The sequence below is a fragment of the Malurus melanocephalus genome, unplaced genomic scaffold (assembly GCF_030028575.1).
Source record: "Malurus melanocephalus ecotype Western Australia unplaced genomic scaffold, MMel_1.1 scaffold_506, whole genome shotgun sequence".
Lineage (NCBI taxonomy): Eukaryota > Metazoa > Chordata > Aves > Passeriformes > Maluridae > Malurus > Malurus melanocephalus.
The window spans coordinates 342,283-358,700 of NW_026623738.1; the positions used below are offsets into that span (position 1 = coordinate 342,283).

Here is a 16,418-nt window from a genome sequence, read left to right on the forward strand (position 1 = left end):
AAAAAAAAAAAGCAAGAACTGTAGTGTGTGGGAGTTCACATTGCAGTTGTCTCAGTAACTGGCCAAAGCACATAGCTTTCAAAATTAGTCAGAGTACTGGAAAAAAAAGGAAAATTTCCTGAAAAATTTCTGCTTTCATGGAAAAGGACATTTTTTAAAAAACAAGTGTGATAGAAAGATTGCTGTTCTTGCAAAATGAGCCTGCAGAGCCTGTGAACATGCTGTGCTCTTCAGGCATGTCATGGAGTAGCAGTTCAGTGAGTCTACCCTGAGCCAGGATGGCAGGAGTTGAGGTCACTGCTCATACTGAAAGAGAAGGAAAAGGAAGGACCATTTCTTTTCTGCATTTTAAAGCCAATATCTTTATAGCTTGTCCTTGTATTGTATGTTTTTATCAAAAGAACTCACAGCCTTTTTTTTGCATTTTCTGAAAATGATCACAGTCATTTTTCTATTAGGTCCTCGAAAAAGAGGATTTTAAAGCACAATCATCACCCTTTTTTTTACAGTTTGGGTTTATTTCTGTTGATCACAGAATGGATGGAAATATTTTTGTCTGACTCCTCTGTGAYGCCTACTGTCTTTTTTGGCAGGTGCTACTTTGGAGTACATCCCTCATGGCCAACTTGCAAACACACACTTAACTTCAAATTTGCGAACACTGAAATTGGAGCAGGACATTGTGYCCGCTCAGGAGGAGAAGAAGACTCCCCTGGTGGAAGCTGTTCGGGGAAGGAAGGCTTTTTCTTCTCAGGATAAAGCTCTTGCTCCAATTAACCTGACAGATGATCAGCTTGCCTCAGGTCTCTATGGTAATAACTGGCTCACATTCACCTTTCATTATGCTGGTGGAGTCTGAATATGAAACACAGTTAAAGAAGGCTTTCAGTATTCTCAAAAATGCAAAACCAGGAAAAGATCAGCTAAGGCGAAGGTCTCAGTGTGACACYCTGTGTCTGCAGGTAGCGGTTAGGTTTTAAACAGCAGACTGTAAGCGCATCAGTGAAATGCTATTTAGTGACTTCATAAAAAAATGTACTGAAAGATAAAGGGTTAATTATTATTTTTTTAACYACTTAAATTTTTGTGCATGTCTAGCCTGTCTTATGCATAGAGATTRGTTTAAAAGTTGTTTCAATGAATACTAAATCTGAAAGACCATTGCTGACTGAACCTTCACACTCTGTTAAATAGTTTATTGTTAAATATGCTGTCTGTGTGGTAAAACATGATGTTTATATTAATGTGYTCATTTTGGAAAGCAGCTGCTGCTCTGTGATACCAAGGATTCTGATTTCGTTAACATTTCAGTGTCAGAAGTTTTTCACAAATAGCGAAGAAAAACAAAAAGTCCATGTCTTTTCTTAAAGTTTTCTAAAGTATCATGAAGTTTAATTAGCATGTTAGAAGATGAGAAAGTTAGGCTTAACTAGCTTCTAGATTTGATTTTGAAGCTGTTTTTCTGTATTTCCAATGTGCACACCATGACTGTATGCACAAAAATATTAGAAAACCCAGCTTCAGATAGTAAGCAGAGAGCTGTTGAAAAATAAGAGAGTTGTTTTGAAATATCACCTAATGCTGCTGCATACAAAGCTGGCTACAGATTTGTACTGACATGTGTGCTTTGTCTCCCTTTCTAACAGTATGTACAAATAATGAGAACACACTCAAATCAATCATGAAGAAAAGGGACGGAAAGAAGGATTTGAGCAACACCAAGAAGAACCTGCAGTTTGTTGGCATTAATGGGGGGTAAGACACCTGTTTCCAAAATACCTGCCACTAAAGCACTTCCACAGTGGGGAGAAGAGAAAGAACTCAGAAGCACATGCATAGGTTTGGCCTGTCCTTCAGGCTGAGGTGCACCTGCTGAGCACAAGATCAGAAGGAAGAGTGAAACAGCTGAGCTACTCCTTTCCTTTTGTGCTTGCAATTTGTATGTGGCATTTGTCTCAAATACCTGTACATTAGCTTGCTGCCACATTTAACRGGGGAAAATTAAAAACTCAGCTATGGGGACATTTCTCAAGCAATGCTTTAGTAAAGAAAACTTATATATATCTTTGGCAACAGAGAAGCAAAGCAGTATACTGTTAAACAATACAGCAAGAGATGCCATTGCCCAATAATTAATTTTTCTGGCTTTGTATTAGATACAGAAACCTTCCTGTACAAATATAGAGAATAGTATGGAAAATTGCCTTCTTTTAAAATACTACTTTGCAGGATGTTGCAAAGACCTTTGAAAAGGTTTCATCAAAATGTTTTTATGTAGCTTTTTAGCCCTTTCTCTGATCAGCATTTCTTTAATACAAATGCTTTGCGCAGTGTATAGCCTAAGTAGATCGGTTACTGAATTCCCTATATATTGGCTAAAAGTATCATTACTTATAATGGGGGCATGTTATTACAGGTTTGTTAGCTTCCCTGCTTATACCTGCCTAGTAAGGCAACAACACAATTTACCCTGAACAAAGTAATTTCATGTAGGGGGATAAGGCAAAGTCTGACAAAATGTTAAGGCTCCTGTTTAAAAGAGGTTGTTCTTTCATTACACACTGTGTACATAATGACAGTGTCAATTGCTAGTAACACTGAGTTCAGTGAGTAGAAGAGGTCTCTGAGTAGAAAACAGGAGGGCTGAGCTGTTGCAAGGCAGTGCAAGCAGGTACTGACTGCTGCTGAATGGCACTAGGCAAGCACCCCTGCCTGTCCTCCCCATAGGTATGAGACCACATCCAGCGATGACTCCAGCTCCGAGGAGAGCTCCTCCTCAGATTCGGAGGAGGAGTGYGAGGGCCACGAGTATCCTGGTGACCAGCACACAGATGAGAAGCAGCCCACCCCCCATGCTGCAGAGGTCTGCACCGTGGGGCCAGAGAAGGACAGTCCCCTCCCAGAGTGTGAGGCTGAGGAGGTGGAAATCAGAGAGAGGTAAGCTGCCCACCCGCTCCAGAGTGTGTCTCTGAGGAGGTCATCTMCACCTCGTGGCATGGGGCAAGCTGTGTGGTTGTGCCTGTGCTCATGGAAAAAGTCCCATGGCTGGCTGACTGCTGCCCACTTCCCTCCTCTTGAGTGGGTAGACAGAGGCAATTTCATGGCAAAATGACTGTGTGTAAGCAGGAAGAAGGTGTCAGAGGGCGTCCTTTCCAGTAGCTGACCCCATTGACTTTAAATGGTTCATTAGCAGCAAGACCCAGGTGGTTTCCCCAGCAGAGGCTCTCTCAGGTCAAAATGGCACTCGCTTGGGAGCAGGCAATGCCTTGTTAACGTCCTGGTCTGTAAAACAGTCAGTAAGCAAGCAAATTAAYCTTGAGCCATGCACACCAGGTCCACAGCCTGCTGGGAGTGCATCTTGCATTGGCACCTTCCACTGCATCTCAGCCATGGCTGGTGGTGCTCAGTGCAATGATGAGGTGCTGCACTGGGGACACTGTCCACCCTGAAATCATGTACGATATGAGGCTGTGTACCATAATACTTTTAAGGCTGCTGTCCCACTCTTGTTCAGCATTTCATGTCCTAAGGTACTTTCCCAGTTGCTGGTAATGGACTGTGTTGGGCTGCACTTTCTTGGCATATGGAAAGCAGTAGCAGGATGAGTTTTTACTGATTCTTTGTTAACAAATGGCAAAAGGAAGTATAAACAGAGACAGTGAAGGGATATCTTAGAGATAATGGGTTTGCCAGTGTGCTAACTGGGAAAATTATGTAGGTGGAATAGTAATAGTAAAAGAGCCAAAACAAAATTAGTATCATGTTTCACTCAAGATGTAGCTTAGCATCAAGTTATCTGTAATTGTCAGCTGTTAAATAAAAGAAATGCAGAAATTAGTAATTAAGAGCTTGAAGGCCCTGAAGCTGTGTGTTTCAAAGTGCCCTGAGCTTACTTGATACAGTACTGCAGAATAGCCTRTTATTTTACAGGTGGCATAAAAAGATGGGCAGTCTCTCAAAAGAGCTCTCTAATTTATATTTACACAAGCAAGGGGTGATCAGGAAGCAGAGCAGCAGGACAGCTTAGATAGCCATGTGTACTTTAGGAGCCAGTTCTTTCCAAGCTTACTGCACTGGCAATGCCCCCCGAGGGGAAGAGGCAGGGCATGTGGCCATGCATGGCCAAAGTCCTTGCAATGGTGAAGWATTTCATTGCTCTGGAAGCACTAGCAGCAGGCTTGTAACTCATGAGGACTAAAATGCCCACCTTACACACAAGTGTGTTAGCTTCTCTGCTTTTTGGGAGAATTTTCTGGAAAAATTACCATTATCCTCTGTGTAGGTTGTAGGCAAAGATGGTTGCTGGCCACAGCATGGTATGATGTGGCACAGGCACTGACCTTATTTTCAGTCTACCCTGAGTTTTGAAATTTGTAATGACAAAGGAATAGTGTAAAAATTAAAGAGGGGTATAGAAAGAGAGTAGATTTCCAGAGTGGGTGGGATAAGAAAGGCTAGTCCCAGGCAATGGGAGCTAGCMGGGAAGCACCGCTTGTGCRTTTCCCACTGCTTAATTCTGTTTCTGTCACAACTATATTGGCATTTCTCCTTGTTAATCAAGTAATCAAAGCACACAGCATATAATGCATGCTCCGCAGTGACCCAGCAGTAGGTGGGAATTTCCACTAGAAGGGTTGCCAAGTCTYAGAGCACAAAATGATGTGTTTCTCACTCTCCATTTCTGTTGCTCCTCCCACACTCATCTCCATTCAGTGTGGAGGAAGGGTCTATGGGAAGCGCTGCCAGAAGTGGCTTCTGCATGGTAGCAGCAGATAGCTTGCCTGGAAACTTTTATTCCAGAGAATTTTCAGRAAAATAAATGCTTCCATACTGAAATGCTAAGAGAAGAATGGAAATATGCCATGTATTTTGCTGTCTCCCTCAGATATGAGCTAAGTGAAAAGATGCTTTCTGCCTGTAACCTGCTGAGAAACAACATTGATGACCCCAAGGCATTAACCAACAAAGATGTGGTAAGCAATACAGGTCAAAATTCTCTCTCAGATGCAATAGAAAAATTTCAGGGAGGGGTAGCTTCTAGTTTTACAGGATCAGCACCACAGTGGCCAGGCAGAAGAGGATTTCATCGGCAAAAGTCACAAAGCTCTATCAGGACACTTTTATCCAGAGAATATTCTTGTGCTTTATGTGCTTCAGCAGTGTTCTCTCGAGGCACACACAAGAAATGGTAACATGAAAGTGCAGTTTCAACACACCTGTGCATTCCTGTGTTATTCCTGTGTTATTTTTGCTTTAGCACTGCTGTGGGCAGCACTCAGGCCCCACATTAGGAGACTGCAGTGGGTGAGGAGCCTGTTGCTTCCTCTGACAGATCCCCAGAGTCTGTTCTGAAACAGTAGGTCATCTGCCTCCCTCTAAGCACAGGGATGCTGTTTGTCTTGTTTACGGCACTGGTGGGTTTTATTAGTGCTGCAGAGAGTAAGGAGGAGTCATTGTTAATACTTAAGAAATACTCAGGTTTCAAGAAATAAAGTTGTATTTGCCTTAAAAATGGAAATGCTTCATATGCACAGGCATTACCTGTGCTACCCTGCAAAGAGGATCTGAAAGCCAAGRAACATTACTTAGTGACATGAAATTGCATGTTGCATTTGTTACACTTGTGCAGTGATGTAAAATGGACAAATTCAGTGTCATTCTTTTCTACTATAGAGCATCTGCAGCTTCTTWAAGACAATAAAATTGTCTGTATGACAGAGTAATATTGCCTGTGTTTAGTTCTGACATCATGGTCCAGGCAATGTTTTGAAAGGTTGTTTTATACAGATAGTTTTTAATTCTGTGTGTGTCCTTCAGGAGTAGTTTAGGCATTCAAACAACAAATGCTTTAGGCCTTCTTGGAATTGAAAGTGTCAGAATTGGCATAACCAGGTAATCTCTGCCTTGGAAGTGTAATTTGAATTTACATTTTTCTTTTTTGTGCCAAAAGTGTTTTCCAGCACAGTGTTTTGTAGGTGGAAACTACAGACTAATCAGCTCTTGTCCTCTGTCTATCTGCTGATAAAGAAGTCTTGTCCAAACAGGTTAAATGTCAGAATAGCTAAGGATGTATAAGTTATGCCAGCCTCTTCCAGCATCCTCAGCTCTTGTAGTTGCTGTTTACACTGGAAAGAACTGTGGGCTGCACTTTTTTGAATGTGGTGGATTAACTGAATTTAAAAAGTGTATTTTTTATTTAATAATRTGTGTGACAGTGTGACTAAAAATAGTTTCTTCATTGCATTTTGCACTCAGTACTGCCTAAAATATATGAAAAATTATATTTTGTCAGTTTATGGCCACTTTTGTATTTCAACTCTGCATGTTCACAATGCATACATCAYATTATAGTAGCACTGATGTAGAATATGCTGTAAATGAGTTTATGTAGTACAGACATATGTTTAGTAGTGGTGTGTGTAGAATATTTTCTCTTTACCAGACACAGGCCGCCTCTAGAGCTATTGGTGTGTTTTCCATGGAGGCTTGAGAAGCTTTCTCAGTGTCTTCTCAGCAAAATTGCCTTGAATTTATTGGTCACCTTGCAGGTGAGGGTTTATGAGGAGGATTTGGTGGTCCTTCCAGATTAGAGAAAATGTCTCRAAGTCAGAGCTGGCAGTGACTGTGGAAGCGTTCGTGGCTCCCAGTGAGATCTGCTCTACCCACTTTTTTCACAGCAAAGTCACCAGGCCCAAGASGCTTCCACTCCTCCACTCTTGGTTCATACCATTGGGGAGGTTTATTCTGAATATGTAGACTGCATCTTCCCATTGCAACTAAAATCTCTTATTACTATGGCCAGCCAACCTTCAGGTGAAGAACAGGTTCTTCCTTTTTCTTCTGCAACAGCTATTACAGGGTTTCTTTCCCCGGCAGTTCTTTCAGCAGAGCATCTCCAGTCCTTCTCTGTCCAGTAGGTCTGATTTCCTTGACTTCTTTTCATTCTTGGTGCTTATCTTCGAAACTGTTTCAGCCAAATCTCTTATGTCACTCAGTGATCAGACCAGACAAAATAGTTCATCTGTTGTCCTCACAGTACTAGGCATAAAGAAGGAGCTGCATCACATGCCATGAAAGCTGAAAATCAGTTTATTCACCCCAAAACAGTATTTGCCTTTTACCTTACAGTGTGATGTTGTTGTCTTGAGTTCAGTTTGTAATCATCTGTAATGATTCTTCTACTTCAGAACTTCTGTCCAGCTAGTTCTCGTATACTTTGTGCATTTGATAATCTGTGCCTCGGAACTGGGTCTAATTGATTTAGCATGCTGCTGTTGTAAGTCCAGTGAGAAGATCTTCTGTTTATCAGTGATTCATAAATACAGTTAAATATTTGATGGAAATTGTTACTCAAGTCTTTTCACCGTATTCGAAAACGGTTAATTCTGGAAGTCCTGAAATTCTGTGGCTTCAGAGGTGAACTATTCCTGAAAGTCGGGTGGAGTGACAAGAAGTRAACAATTGGTGTTTTAAAGTGGGCTTTAGTGAGAGGGGAAGCTTCAGTCTTTACGTCTTGTTTGTGATCTGAATACTTTCTTCCCACATTGGACTAAAAATGGCTTGACCTGCATTTCTAACTTGKGGGATGGAAAGTCCTTTAAATAGATTGTCCATATGTAATTTTTTCTGTCTTGGTTTTGGCAGAGGTTTTGTTTAAATACCATCCAGCATGAGTGGTTTCGTGTCTCAAGTCAGAAGTCAGCTGTCCCTGAAATGGTTGGAGACTACATAACTGCTTTTGAAGAGATTTCTCCTGCTGTCCTCAGACATATAATCAACATGGCAGATGGAAATGGAAACACAGCTCTGCATTACAGTGTCTCACATTCTAACTTTGAAATTGTAAAGCTTCTTCTGGATGCAAGTAGGTTTGCTTTATGGATTTTTTTTTAATTATTCTTGGTTTTGCAATTCTCATGGGTGAAATTTATGATGGACTAGAGGTCAAGTTTGGTCTTCTTCCAGCAGGTGTTYTAAGTGTTAACAGTTATACGGTGGCTCACATCAGTAGTCTAGGGTCTTTCTTTCTAGTATGAGCTTTGGAGGTGATGTTTCYTGAAGAAGTTAAAAAAACATTCAAGTAAGTTAATAGATTCCTGACTCTTGGACTATAGTCCCAGGTTCAGCAGCACTGCCTCTAGCAGTTTTCTCTGAAGGCAGCACAGCTGCTGCTCAGCACTGTAGGGTGCTGATGGAGGAAGATGCATTGAGGTATAAATACCTGTCTTAAGCACTCAAACTAGTCCAGCTTTGTCTTGTTAGAGCAGAAGCTTTTCCTGGCCACCACCTTGATTCATCTCTGCTGCTTTTGTTAGAAACTGGAGCAATGTGGCATTCTGTCACAGAAGAGCATTTTCCTAGTCCATGAGCAATGTGTTGATGCTTCATGTAGATGTTTTTGTTGCTTCCTCTTCTCAATCCCCTTGCAACACCATGCAGAGAGGGTAGTGGCAAAGTGGAGACTCTGGAGCATCTGCTCCCCACACCCAGGTGCYAGATGGCATCCAGCAGGAGGTATCACACGTTGAAACTGGTCCCAACTGGCTGGAAGTTTTATCTGTTTAATCCTAGCTTTGCTCCATGACTGAAGTTTGTTTCTCTAAACTAGTTATAAAACCTGTCTTTCATGGTTGTGAAAGTTTAACTAGGCCAGTGACATGTCTGGAGTGTAAGCCAAGCAATATTCATAAATCCAGAAGGGTAGCATCAKATAAACACGGATATTAATGATACAAATCTCAGCTTTGATAACTTAGCATATGTGTCACACTTGCAGAGACTTCCTCGGCAGGAAAGCACTTTGAAATCTCTGGTTCTTTTGAAGGCAGTCTGTTTGGGAAGAGTGAGTCACAGCAGAGGAATGCAGGGAATGTCAGGAGTGTGGTGAAACAAGGGCAGGCTGGCTCTGTAGCACAGTGTGATGGGAGGGAGCTGCCCCTCTGCTTCCCTAGGTGTCTCAGAGCAGCAGGAACAYGCTCATCTCTTGCTGGAAGTCAGGACTCCTGTAGGTTGTGGCAGCTACTGTATGCCTGTGGACACCAGGGGTGTTACCTGTAAAATCTAACAATCATGACTAGTTCTCTGTGCAGATGAACACTGCTCATGCCAGCACTTGGAAAATGTTTGCAGATAGGGAAATTACTTCAGGTTTCAACAGTGTTCCTCTGAACTGYGTCTGAATGGTCGCTGTGGTCAGTTTTACAGTGTGGTTATGTCACAGGTAGATTCTTATTCTAAGATCTCTGTGTTTGTGTTTRGTGGGAGCAGTGGACAAGATGAGAGAATCCTCCATCGCATGAGCAGAGTCATCAAGAGAACAAAGAGAAGAACAGTTTTGCTCATTAGCCATTTAGAAAAGGAGCTGAATGCGACCTCAGAAAACAGACTCTGCTGAAGTAGGCTAGTCAAGAGTAGGAGCACACAACTTCCAAAAGTCATTAATTACTCATGATGTAATGCATGTAGCAGAGTGTTGTATTCTCTGGCTTCAGTAGCTYCACAGAAATGATGTCTGAAAGTAGTACTGGGCTACTGGTTATAAGGTATTACCACTGATGTCTACTGAACGTGWAAAAAATGTGCAGTATCTTACATCTACAGTTGCATTGCTTCTGAAATATTCTTTTCACTGGAACAAAAATCTGTTGGCAACAAGAGTGAAGAATTTCCTAAACTATTTTTGCTTGATAAGATATCTGTGGTGCCATTTAACCCCTAGTCTGTAGATAATGTTTATGTAAATCTGAGTCCCTGCTTCCCAATACACTGATGAGCACACTGAAAACCCTGCTGCCCAGTAAATCAATAAGCCCTGCAGAATTTCTGCAGAATTTTAGGAACAGAGACAGACTGGAGGCAAGGTTTGAACAAAAAGGAGAATGGTTGCCAGTTGCTGGCACTGGTCAGAGGACTTGCCTGTATTTGTTCCCAGAGCAGTTTTGTTCATGGTCAAATGCACTGTAGAACTGGTAGCAGTCTTTAATTTAATAGGATGGCTTTTGGCAGCTCCAAAATATGTTGAAGTATACTTGCAGATATTTAAAAYAATGCCATTTTCCAGGCAGGAATATGTTTATGCTGAAGAGGAATAACTTTTGCAYTGACCATGTTGCTGAACCGTTTTTATTCTGTAGTGTGGATGCCCTTAACAGAAGAGCTTAAGGACTTTCCTGATCTATTTCTGGATATGGTGTAAAATTTCRAACCACTTGCTTTTACAAAAGGAAAAACAAGTGTACAAATAAAGCCCTAAATGATAACATATAAAATGTCTTTGTGCTCTCTCTTGAGTTGTACACATAGTACAAAAGAATTATTTTCTTTCTCAGGCTCAAGAGCTCCTCTGTTTATTTTTTTCTTCTCCACCTTCTCTTGAATTGCATCCATTATGAAAGCAGTTGCTACTTTTTCTTTTTATAGGCTGTTCTACTAACAGTTTATTCAGTTGATTAGCACAATTACTGCTTTTTGGGTTCTTGTTTTCTGAAGAAATTATGTCATCCCTCTGCAGATGTCTGTAATGTAAATCATCAGAACAAGGCTGGTTATACCCCCATCATGCTTGCTGCACTTGCAGCTGTGGAAGCAGAGAAGGACATGAGGATAGTGGAAGAACTGTTCAGCTGTGGGGATGTGAATGCTAAAGCCAGCCAGGTCAGTCAAATGGTTCATGAGGCACAGTTCCTACTGCTGTACTCCTGTGCCTTTTTATTATTCATTCTATGGTCCCATCTCTGCTTTACTGGTTCAAATATTGCTCTCATTTGCTTTCATAATTTGTGGGGTTTTTATGTATGTTTTCGATTGCTGTGTACAAAATTGAACTGTGGAAGAACAGTCAAGCCTCAGGTCTGGACCTCTTCTAAAAACRAAGGTTTGATTATTGTGTGAAAGAGCTATTACTGCATTTTGAGCAGCATTTACACATTCTGCAGCTTTTAGCTCCTCTGAAAGAACTACACATGCCTGAAAATAGATTTGATATATTCCATTAATTCAATAAATAGCYATGTGAATGTGGGATATATGATCCATAAAAGGTGTTTAAATAACAGCAATCAAAGCCTTGACAGTACTGTTCAAGATAACTTTTTTTTTCCCCAGAAGGAACACAGTATCCCCAAAAAAAGAGTGTTCATGCTTTGTCACGGAGTGCCTCTGTAGTTACTTGGGTTTCTGTCTTGTCTCTRCAGGCTGGTCAGACGGCACTGATGCTGGCTGTGAGTCATGGCCGGATAGACATGGTTAAAGCTTTACTGGCCTGTGGTGCAGATGTCAATATCCAGGATGATGAGGGCTCTACAGCTCTGATGTGTGCTAGCGAGCACGGGCATGTGGAGATTGTCAAACTTCTGCTGGCTCAGTCTGGATGTAACAGCACCCTGGAGGATAATGTGAGTTGCCTTTCAGTGCTTCTGAAACRTATTGGGTGAATGTCTGACTCAGAGTGCCAAAGTACCAACCACATGAATCTTCTGCTTAATGGTAGCAAGTGCTGTGATTATTTGGCTAGTGTTTTTACTTTCATAACAGACCTACCTGGCAGCGATTTCTGTGGTTAGCTATAGGTGCTTAGTGGCCAGAACAGAGGAAAACATTTGTTAGCTCATAGTAAAACATCTTTCCTTCTCACATTCCTTCCCCCTTTMAAAGGAGTTTTCCAGTTTTCAATTAGGACCTTATCTGGTGACTTAAGGCCTCGCTGTGTTGCTTTCCTGTGCCCATGGCAAACATCACCCCTGTAGTTCCATTGACAGTTTGCACTGTACCTACACCATGACTTTTGAGACTGCGAGTTTGGTCTTAGTCATGAAGCTACATTGTCCTGACAATAAACAGACTGTGACTTCAGTGCCAAGTGAGACACTTGCATATTTCTTGTCTGCAGGAATCCTTGCAGCTCAAACTGTCAGCAGACAGTTCGATCTATAGACTTCTCAAGCTTGAAAGCACTGACTTATCTTTTCTTGCCAGTACTATGTTCTGTTAAAAGCATTTATTGGGTAATTCTCCTTTTTCACTGTTGCTTTACCCACTGGACACTGAAATGGAGCCTGGGTTTGGGATTTGGGAGGGCCGTGGGTGGTTATTTGTTGAAACTATTGCAGAGAGGCAAAGACATCATTTCTCCTCAGTCATGCAGCTGCTGCAGAGGCAGCTCAGTTGCTCATAGTGCTAGTGGTGTGTAACATCTGGCTTGAGGGGAAAATGAACAGCTCAGTCTAACCAACACTTTAGGGGCCAATCTAGGTTACTGCTTTTTGGATGCTGTTAGCACTATTAGATACAAAATCAATAATTACAGTCTTTATGGGGACATTCTACTTAACTATTCCTGTGGCCAGTTTGATAGTTTCCCAAGRGCAGTTTGACTGCTGCGTATTCGTGGGCTTGTCTGCTGTGAGATTGAGATTTTTAGCATTCCCCTAGCTATTCTGAGTGTCACAGTGATGCTTGTCCAGTCTGAATGRTCAGTAGTAAGCTGAGCATCATCCTACTAATGTGTGATGCAGTGATTCAGCCATCTCTTTCTCTAAGAACTCTTGTTGACCAGGGAGTGTTTGCTGTGCATCTGTGGTGCATTGTATCACATTGTAGTAGGTAGTTCTTCTAACTCCCTGTCTGCTCAGGACAATTAGATTTATGTATAATTGGTCCCTTTAGTCTCATAAGAAGATCTTCCATGTGGACGCCGTCCATCGAGTCCCTTCCTAGCAAAAAAGTTTATCTTTTGAAAACTGGTGCCATTCCATACCAGAGCTACGGCAGTGGCTGGAATGTCTGCTTCTTCCCTCTGAGACATTTCAGATGCTGGCATTATTGTAGAAACTTTTATGTGCAAAGAGTCAAAAGCCAGGTAGTGAATCAAGCTGCAAGTTCACATCATAATACACAATTACCATTTTAACAGCAATTATCATTATATTTGATTTGCGTTTTCCCCTCCCTTATCRTCTCTTCTGCTTGCTACTGACACTGTAGTTTCTCTGAGACAGTCCAATCTTCTGAAATCACTGGTCTTACATAGCACTACATGTAACATTGATGTGATAATGATGCGCTCATTCATTCACAGCAATAATCCAGACTCCTCATTGAGAGAAATTATGAGGCTCTGACAATTGGATTGCCTCATAAAACAGCAATGCAAAGCTTAAAATAAAAGAAATTAAACAAGACTCTAAATTAACCTGTCTGTATGAGCAGGGCCTCCGCTTAATTTTCTCTGTGGCCTGATCAGACTTTCAGGAGATGTGTTAAAGCATACAAGCACTAATTCTCTTAATTTCTTCATTTCTTCTCTCAGGATGGCAGTACAGCACTTTCAATAGCCCTGGAAGCTGGACATAAGGACATAGCAGTTCTCCTTTACGCCCATGTCAACTTTTCCAAAACCCAGTCACCGGTTAGTACACAACCTCCTGTAGTTTATGTTCTAACTTGCTGCTCCTGAACGTAATAGTAAAATGTAAACAAGAAATTTACTCCCTGACMGCTGTGTAGAAATACAGCACATGAAATTTTGAGTTTATTCACAAGATAATTTCTGTGCTGGTGAGTGGAATGTACTTTTAAAATACATGTTGACTGCAAAAGGTTGAAGCCTGGCTGAGGGATAGCTCGTGCTTCTCCTCTCAGTTACCAAGGGGTACAGATAGCTCATTAGCAAGGTTCACTGATTCTGGCTAGGGTGCAGAGGTGCTCTTGTATCAGTGTAATGATAATTATTGAKCTGGAAACTGAAACACAGCTGTTCTAGGTGTTTTGGCAGCTGTCCACCTCTTCTCTAGCCCTGACTCAGTCTCCTGATAAACTGCTGCTAAACATTTCACTGTCTAAACAACATGCACTCTGGCTTAGTAGGCCGTATGATAGCTAGCACTTTTCTTCCTAAAACTAAAAAAAATTATCTGTACAATTAAAGATAAGGGATTGAACAGAGTGAGTGTTGTGTTTTCTATCAGCTGGCTGGATTAATTTCTCCTTGATAAACTGTTCTTTCTTCTTTTTTAGGGCACTCCTCGCCTTAGCAGAAGGACATCTCCTGGTCCTACCCACAGAGCCACGTTTGAGTAGTAGTGTATAAATACCTGTAAAAAATCTCTACGCCATCTTTAAGCTGCTAAATATTACTATTTTACTGAGACAGATACTGAATGTAATTGTCTTGTGCCTGAGCTCACCAGCAAAGTGAAAGCAGAGATCTAGTGCTAAAGATAGAAAACTGTAAACTTGAAGCAAGCAGATAGTTAAGTAGTGCTCAGTGGAGAACCTTTGCCAGAACTGTTCTTTTGCTCACGTACTCATCTTTCTGTACACTGGCATAAATCCTGTTTTTCTTTGTTGTAGATTATCCTTTCGTATGTCCAGACTAAGACTTCTAAAGCTATCCATCCAGGGGTGTCCCAGTGGCATATTTTTAGTCATTCTAAAATGTATTTACTGTGCCTAGACTTCATCACAGTAAACTTTTCATAAATTTCATTCCAACATGATTTTCATGTTTTAATTACTTTAAAATTCGGAAGTTACAGTTGCTTATGTAGTCAGCTCCGTGGATCTTGAGCTGGTGGGTGAGTGGGTAGGTATTGGGGATAGAGCCTCTTGTCAGGTCTGAAGTTCACTAAATAAGTTGTTGCTAATTGGGGATAATGTATAACTTTTTATATAAAAGATACTAGTATCTATAAAATTAACTCACACAGTATTTTCAACATTTTATATTCCTTAATAATTAAAACCTACATGAAGAATTACATGTTCTGTTACCATATTTTTATTAACTGTGTCAGTCTATAAGCTCCATACATGTTTATTGGAGAATAAAATTAGAGGTACCAGCTGTATATTCCCCTTGAGTGGAATTGAGTGTAGTTCTTGGTGCGTATTTATGGAATGCTATTACCTTGTCACATTCACTTTAGTCAAGTGTACTGAAATGTTTGAAGTGCCTTAGACTCTTGCCATATTTTCAGAATAAATTTCATTATGCTGTTTTACTCCTCTCCTGTTTTACTTGTGATTTGTCATCGTCCAGAAATGCTGCACATTACAACTGCAGCAGGAAAACAAGCGGTATAGGTAAATCAAGGCAGGGAGAACTGGACAGTTCAACCCTTGGGGGGCTGCTGATRAGAGCAGCATCAGTGCCCACATGGGGTTTTTTTCCCGCTGACTGGAAGAAAGCTTTGCCCAAAATGATCGGCCTTTGCTGGTCTTGTGTTTGCTGCCAAGGCTGCACCCTTTGCTGTTTGGGTAAGAAGTGAACTCTCTCAGCCATGTGAAGCATCTTGGGGAGGTGTCAAAGACTGTGTTCAAGGAGTTTACTTGAACTGATAAGTAGTTATCAACTGAAGTAAAAGCCTTTGAGCGTTATCTTACAAACAGTCCAGCAGGGTGGTGAAGGGTAGATGGTATTGACGCAAGTCAATAAATTTTTAGATGGTATTGAAGCAAGTCCTAAGCTGGTGCCTGTGTATCCTTGTCAGTTCCARCCTACCTGATGGGACAGAAACACACCTCAGGGCCTTTCTTCAAGGGATCCGACAGTTCTGTTACTCTCTGTCCTTTGTCCTTCTCTCCCGTAGTCCTTATCCAGCAGCTTTTCCTACACAGTCCCTTTGGAAGAGGGATCCACTGAAGACATTCCCAGTTGGTGGTTGAGCTGGTGGCTTGGCTGCCCAAAAGTTTCTGTGAGCTTTGTCAGACCTGGTGTGGCCCAGCACTGGAGGTACTGTGTGATAACCAGTGCCAGGCTAGTACCCCAGTCCTTGGGAATGTCTTCTGGGCAAAGGGCAAGTAAAGTAGCTCTGTACAGGGGACAYAGCATGGTGGTCCCAAACAAACACCCCTGCCCCTTGAGGTCAGTCAGTTTTTACTCTTGCACCCCTCTGGCCAACTTTTCTTCTCACTCTTCACTTAGCGTCTAGTAATGTGTGGATGCTCTCTCACCTGGATCCTGCATCCTAGCTATAGAGGTGCAGCAAGCCAAATTAAAGTAAGGTCTTCCCCCTGACACAAGACTGACAGCAAAGAGCAGCAGTGGCTAAAAATAAAAAAATGTCCCTCACTTGCCATCTGTCGAGAGTCAGTGGGTGCAGGCTGTCCTGTGTAGCAGGGAGCTGAGCTGTGCTGCAAACAGGCATCCATCCAATGACCTGAGACTGTTGCACAAAGTACACAACAGCAGCGCAGGGTTCCCAATTAATTCCTCATTCACTTAGGAGATGGGTGGTTTTATTGTTAAGCAGAAGGAGTGTGAGTTGGATCTCCCTGGCTTGGGCATGGCAAGAGTTGCTTTTGAGTCATTCTCAGATCTGTTGATGTGCCATCTCCTTCTCCAGTTAAAACAACTGTCTGGAAAGCAAAGTCAAGATAATCTGTTCTTGTCTTCATGAGTTTAAAATACACACAGTGCT

General features: G+C 41.7%; 1 protein-coding gene across 5 annotated transcripts in view; it reads left to right on the forward strand.

The window, feature by feature from the left end:
* KANK1 (KN motif and ankyrin repeat domains 1) overlaps positions 1-14,999 on the forward strand; it is a 113,798-nt gene extending 98,799 nt beyond the window's left edge. For all 5 annotated transcript variants that reach the window (XM_057381358.1, XM_057381359.1, XM_057381361.1 and 2 more), the window contains 9 exons: positions 594-812; positions 1,647-1,755; positions 2,728-2,937; positions 4,886-4,973; positions 7,645-7,864; positions 10,511-10,653; positions 11,193-11,393; positions 13,307-13,405; positions 14,014-14,999. In XM_057381358.1, coding sequence (XP_057237341.1) covers positions 594-812; positions 1,647-1,755; positions 2,728-2,937; positions 4,886-4,973; positions 7,645-7,864; positions 10,511-10,653; positions 11,193-11,393; positions 13,307-13,405; positions 14,014-14,076 — 1,352 coding nt within the window. In that variant the 3' untranslated portion in view covers positions 14,077-14,999. The remainder of the gene's footprint in view (positions 1-593; positions 813-1,646; positions 1,756-2,727; positions 2,938-4,885; positions 4,974-7,644; positions 7,865-10,510; positions 10,654-11,192; positions 11,394-13,306; positions 13,406-14,013) is intronic.
* The last annotated feature ends 1,419 nt before the right edge of the window (positions 15,000-16,418 follow it).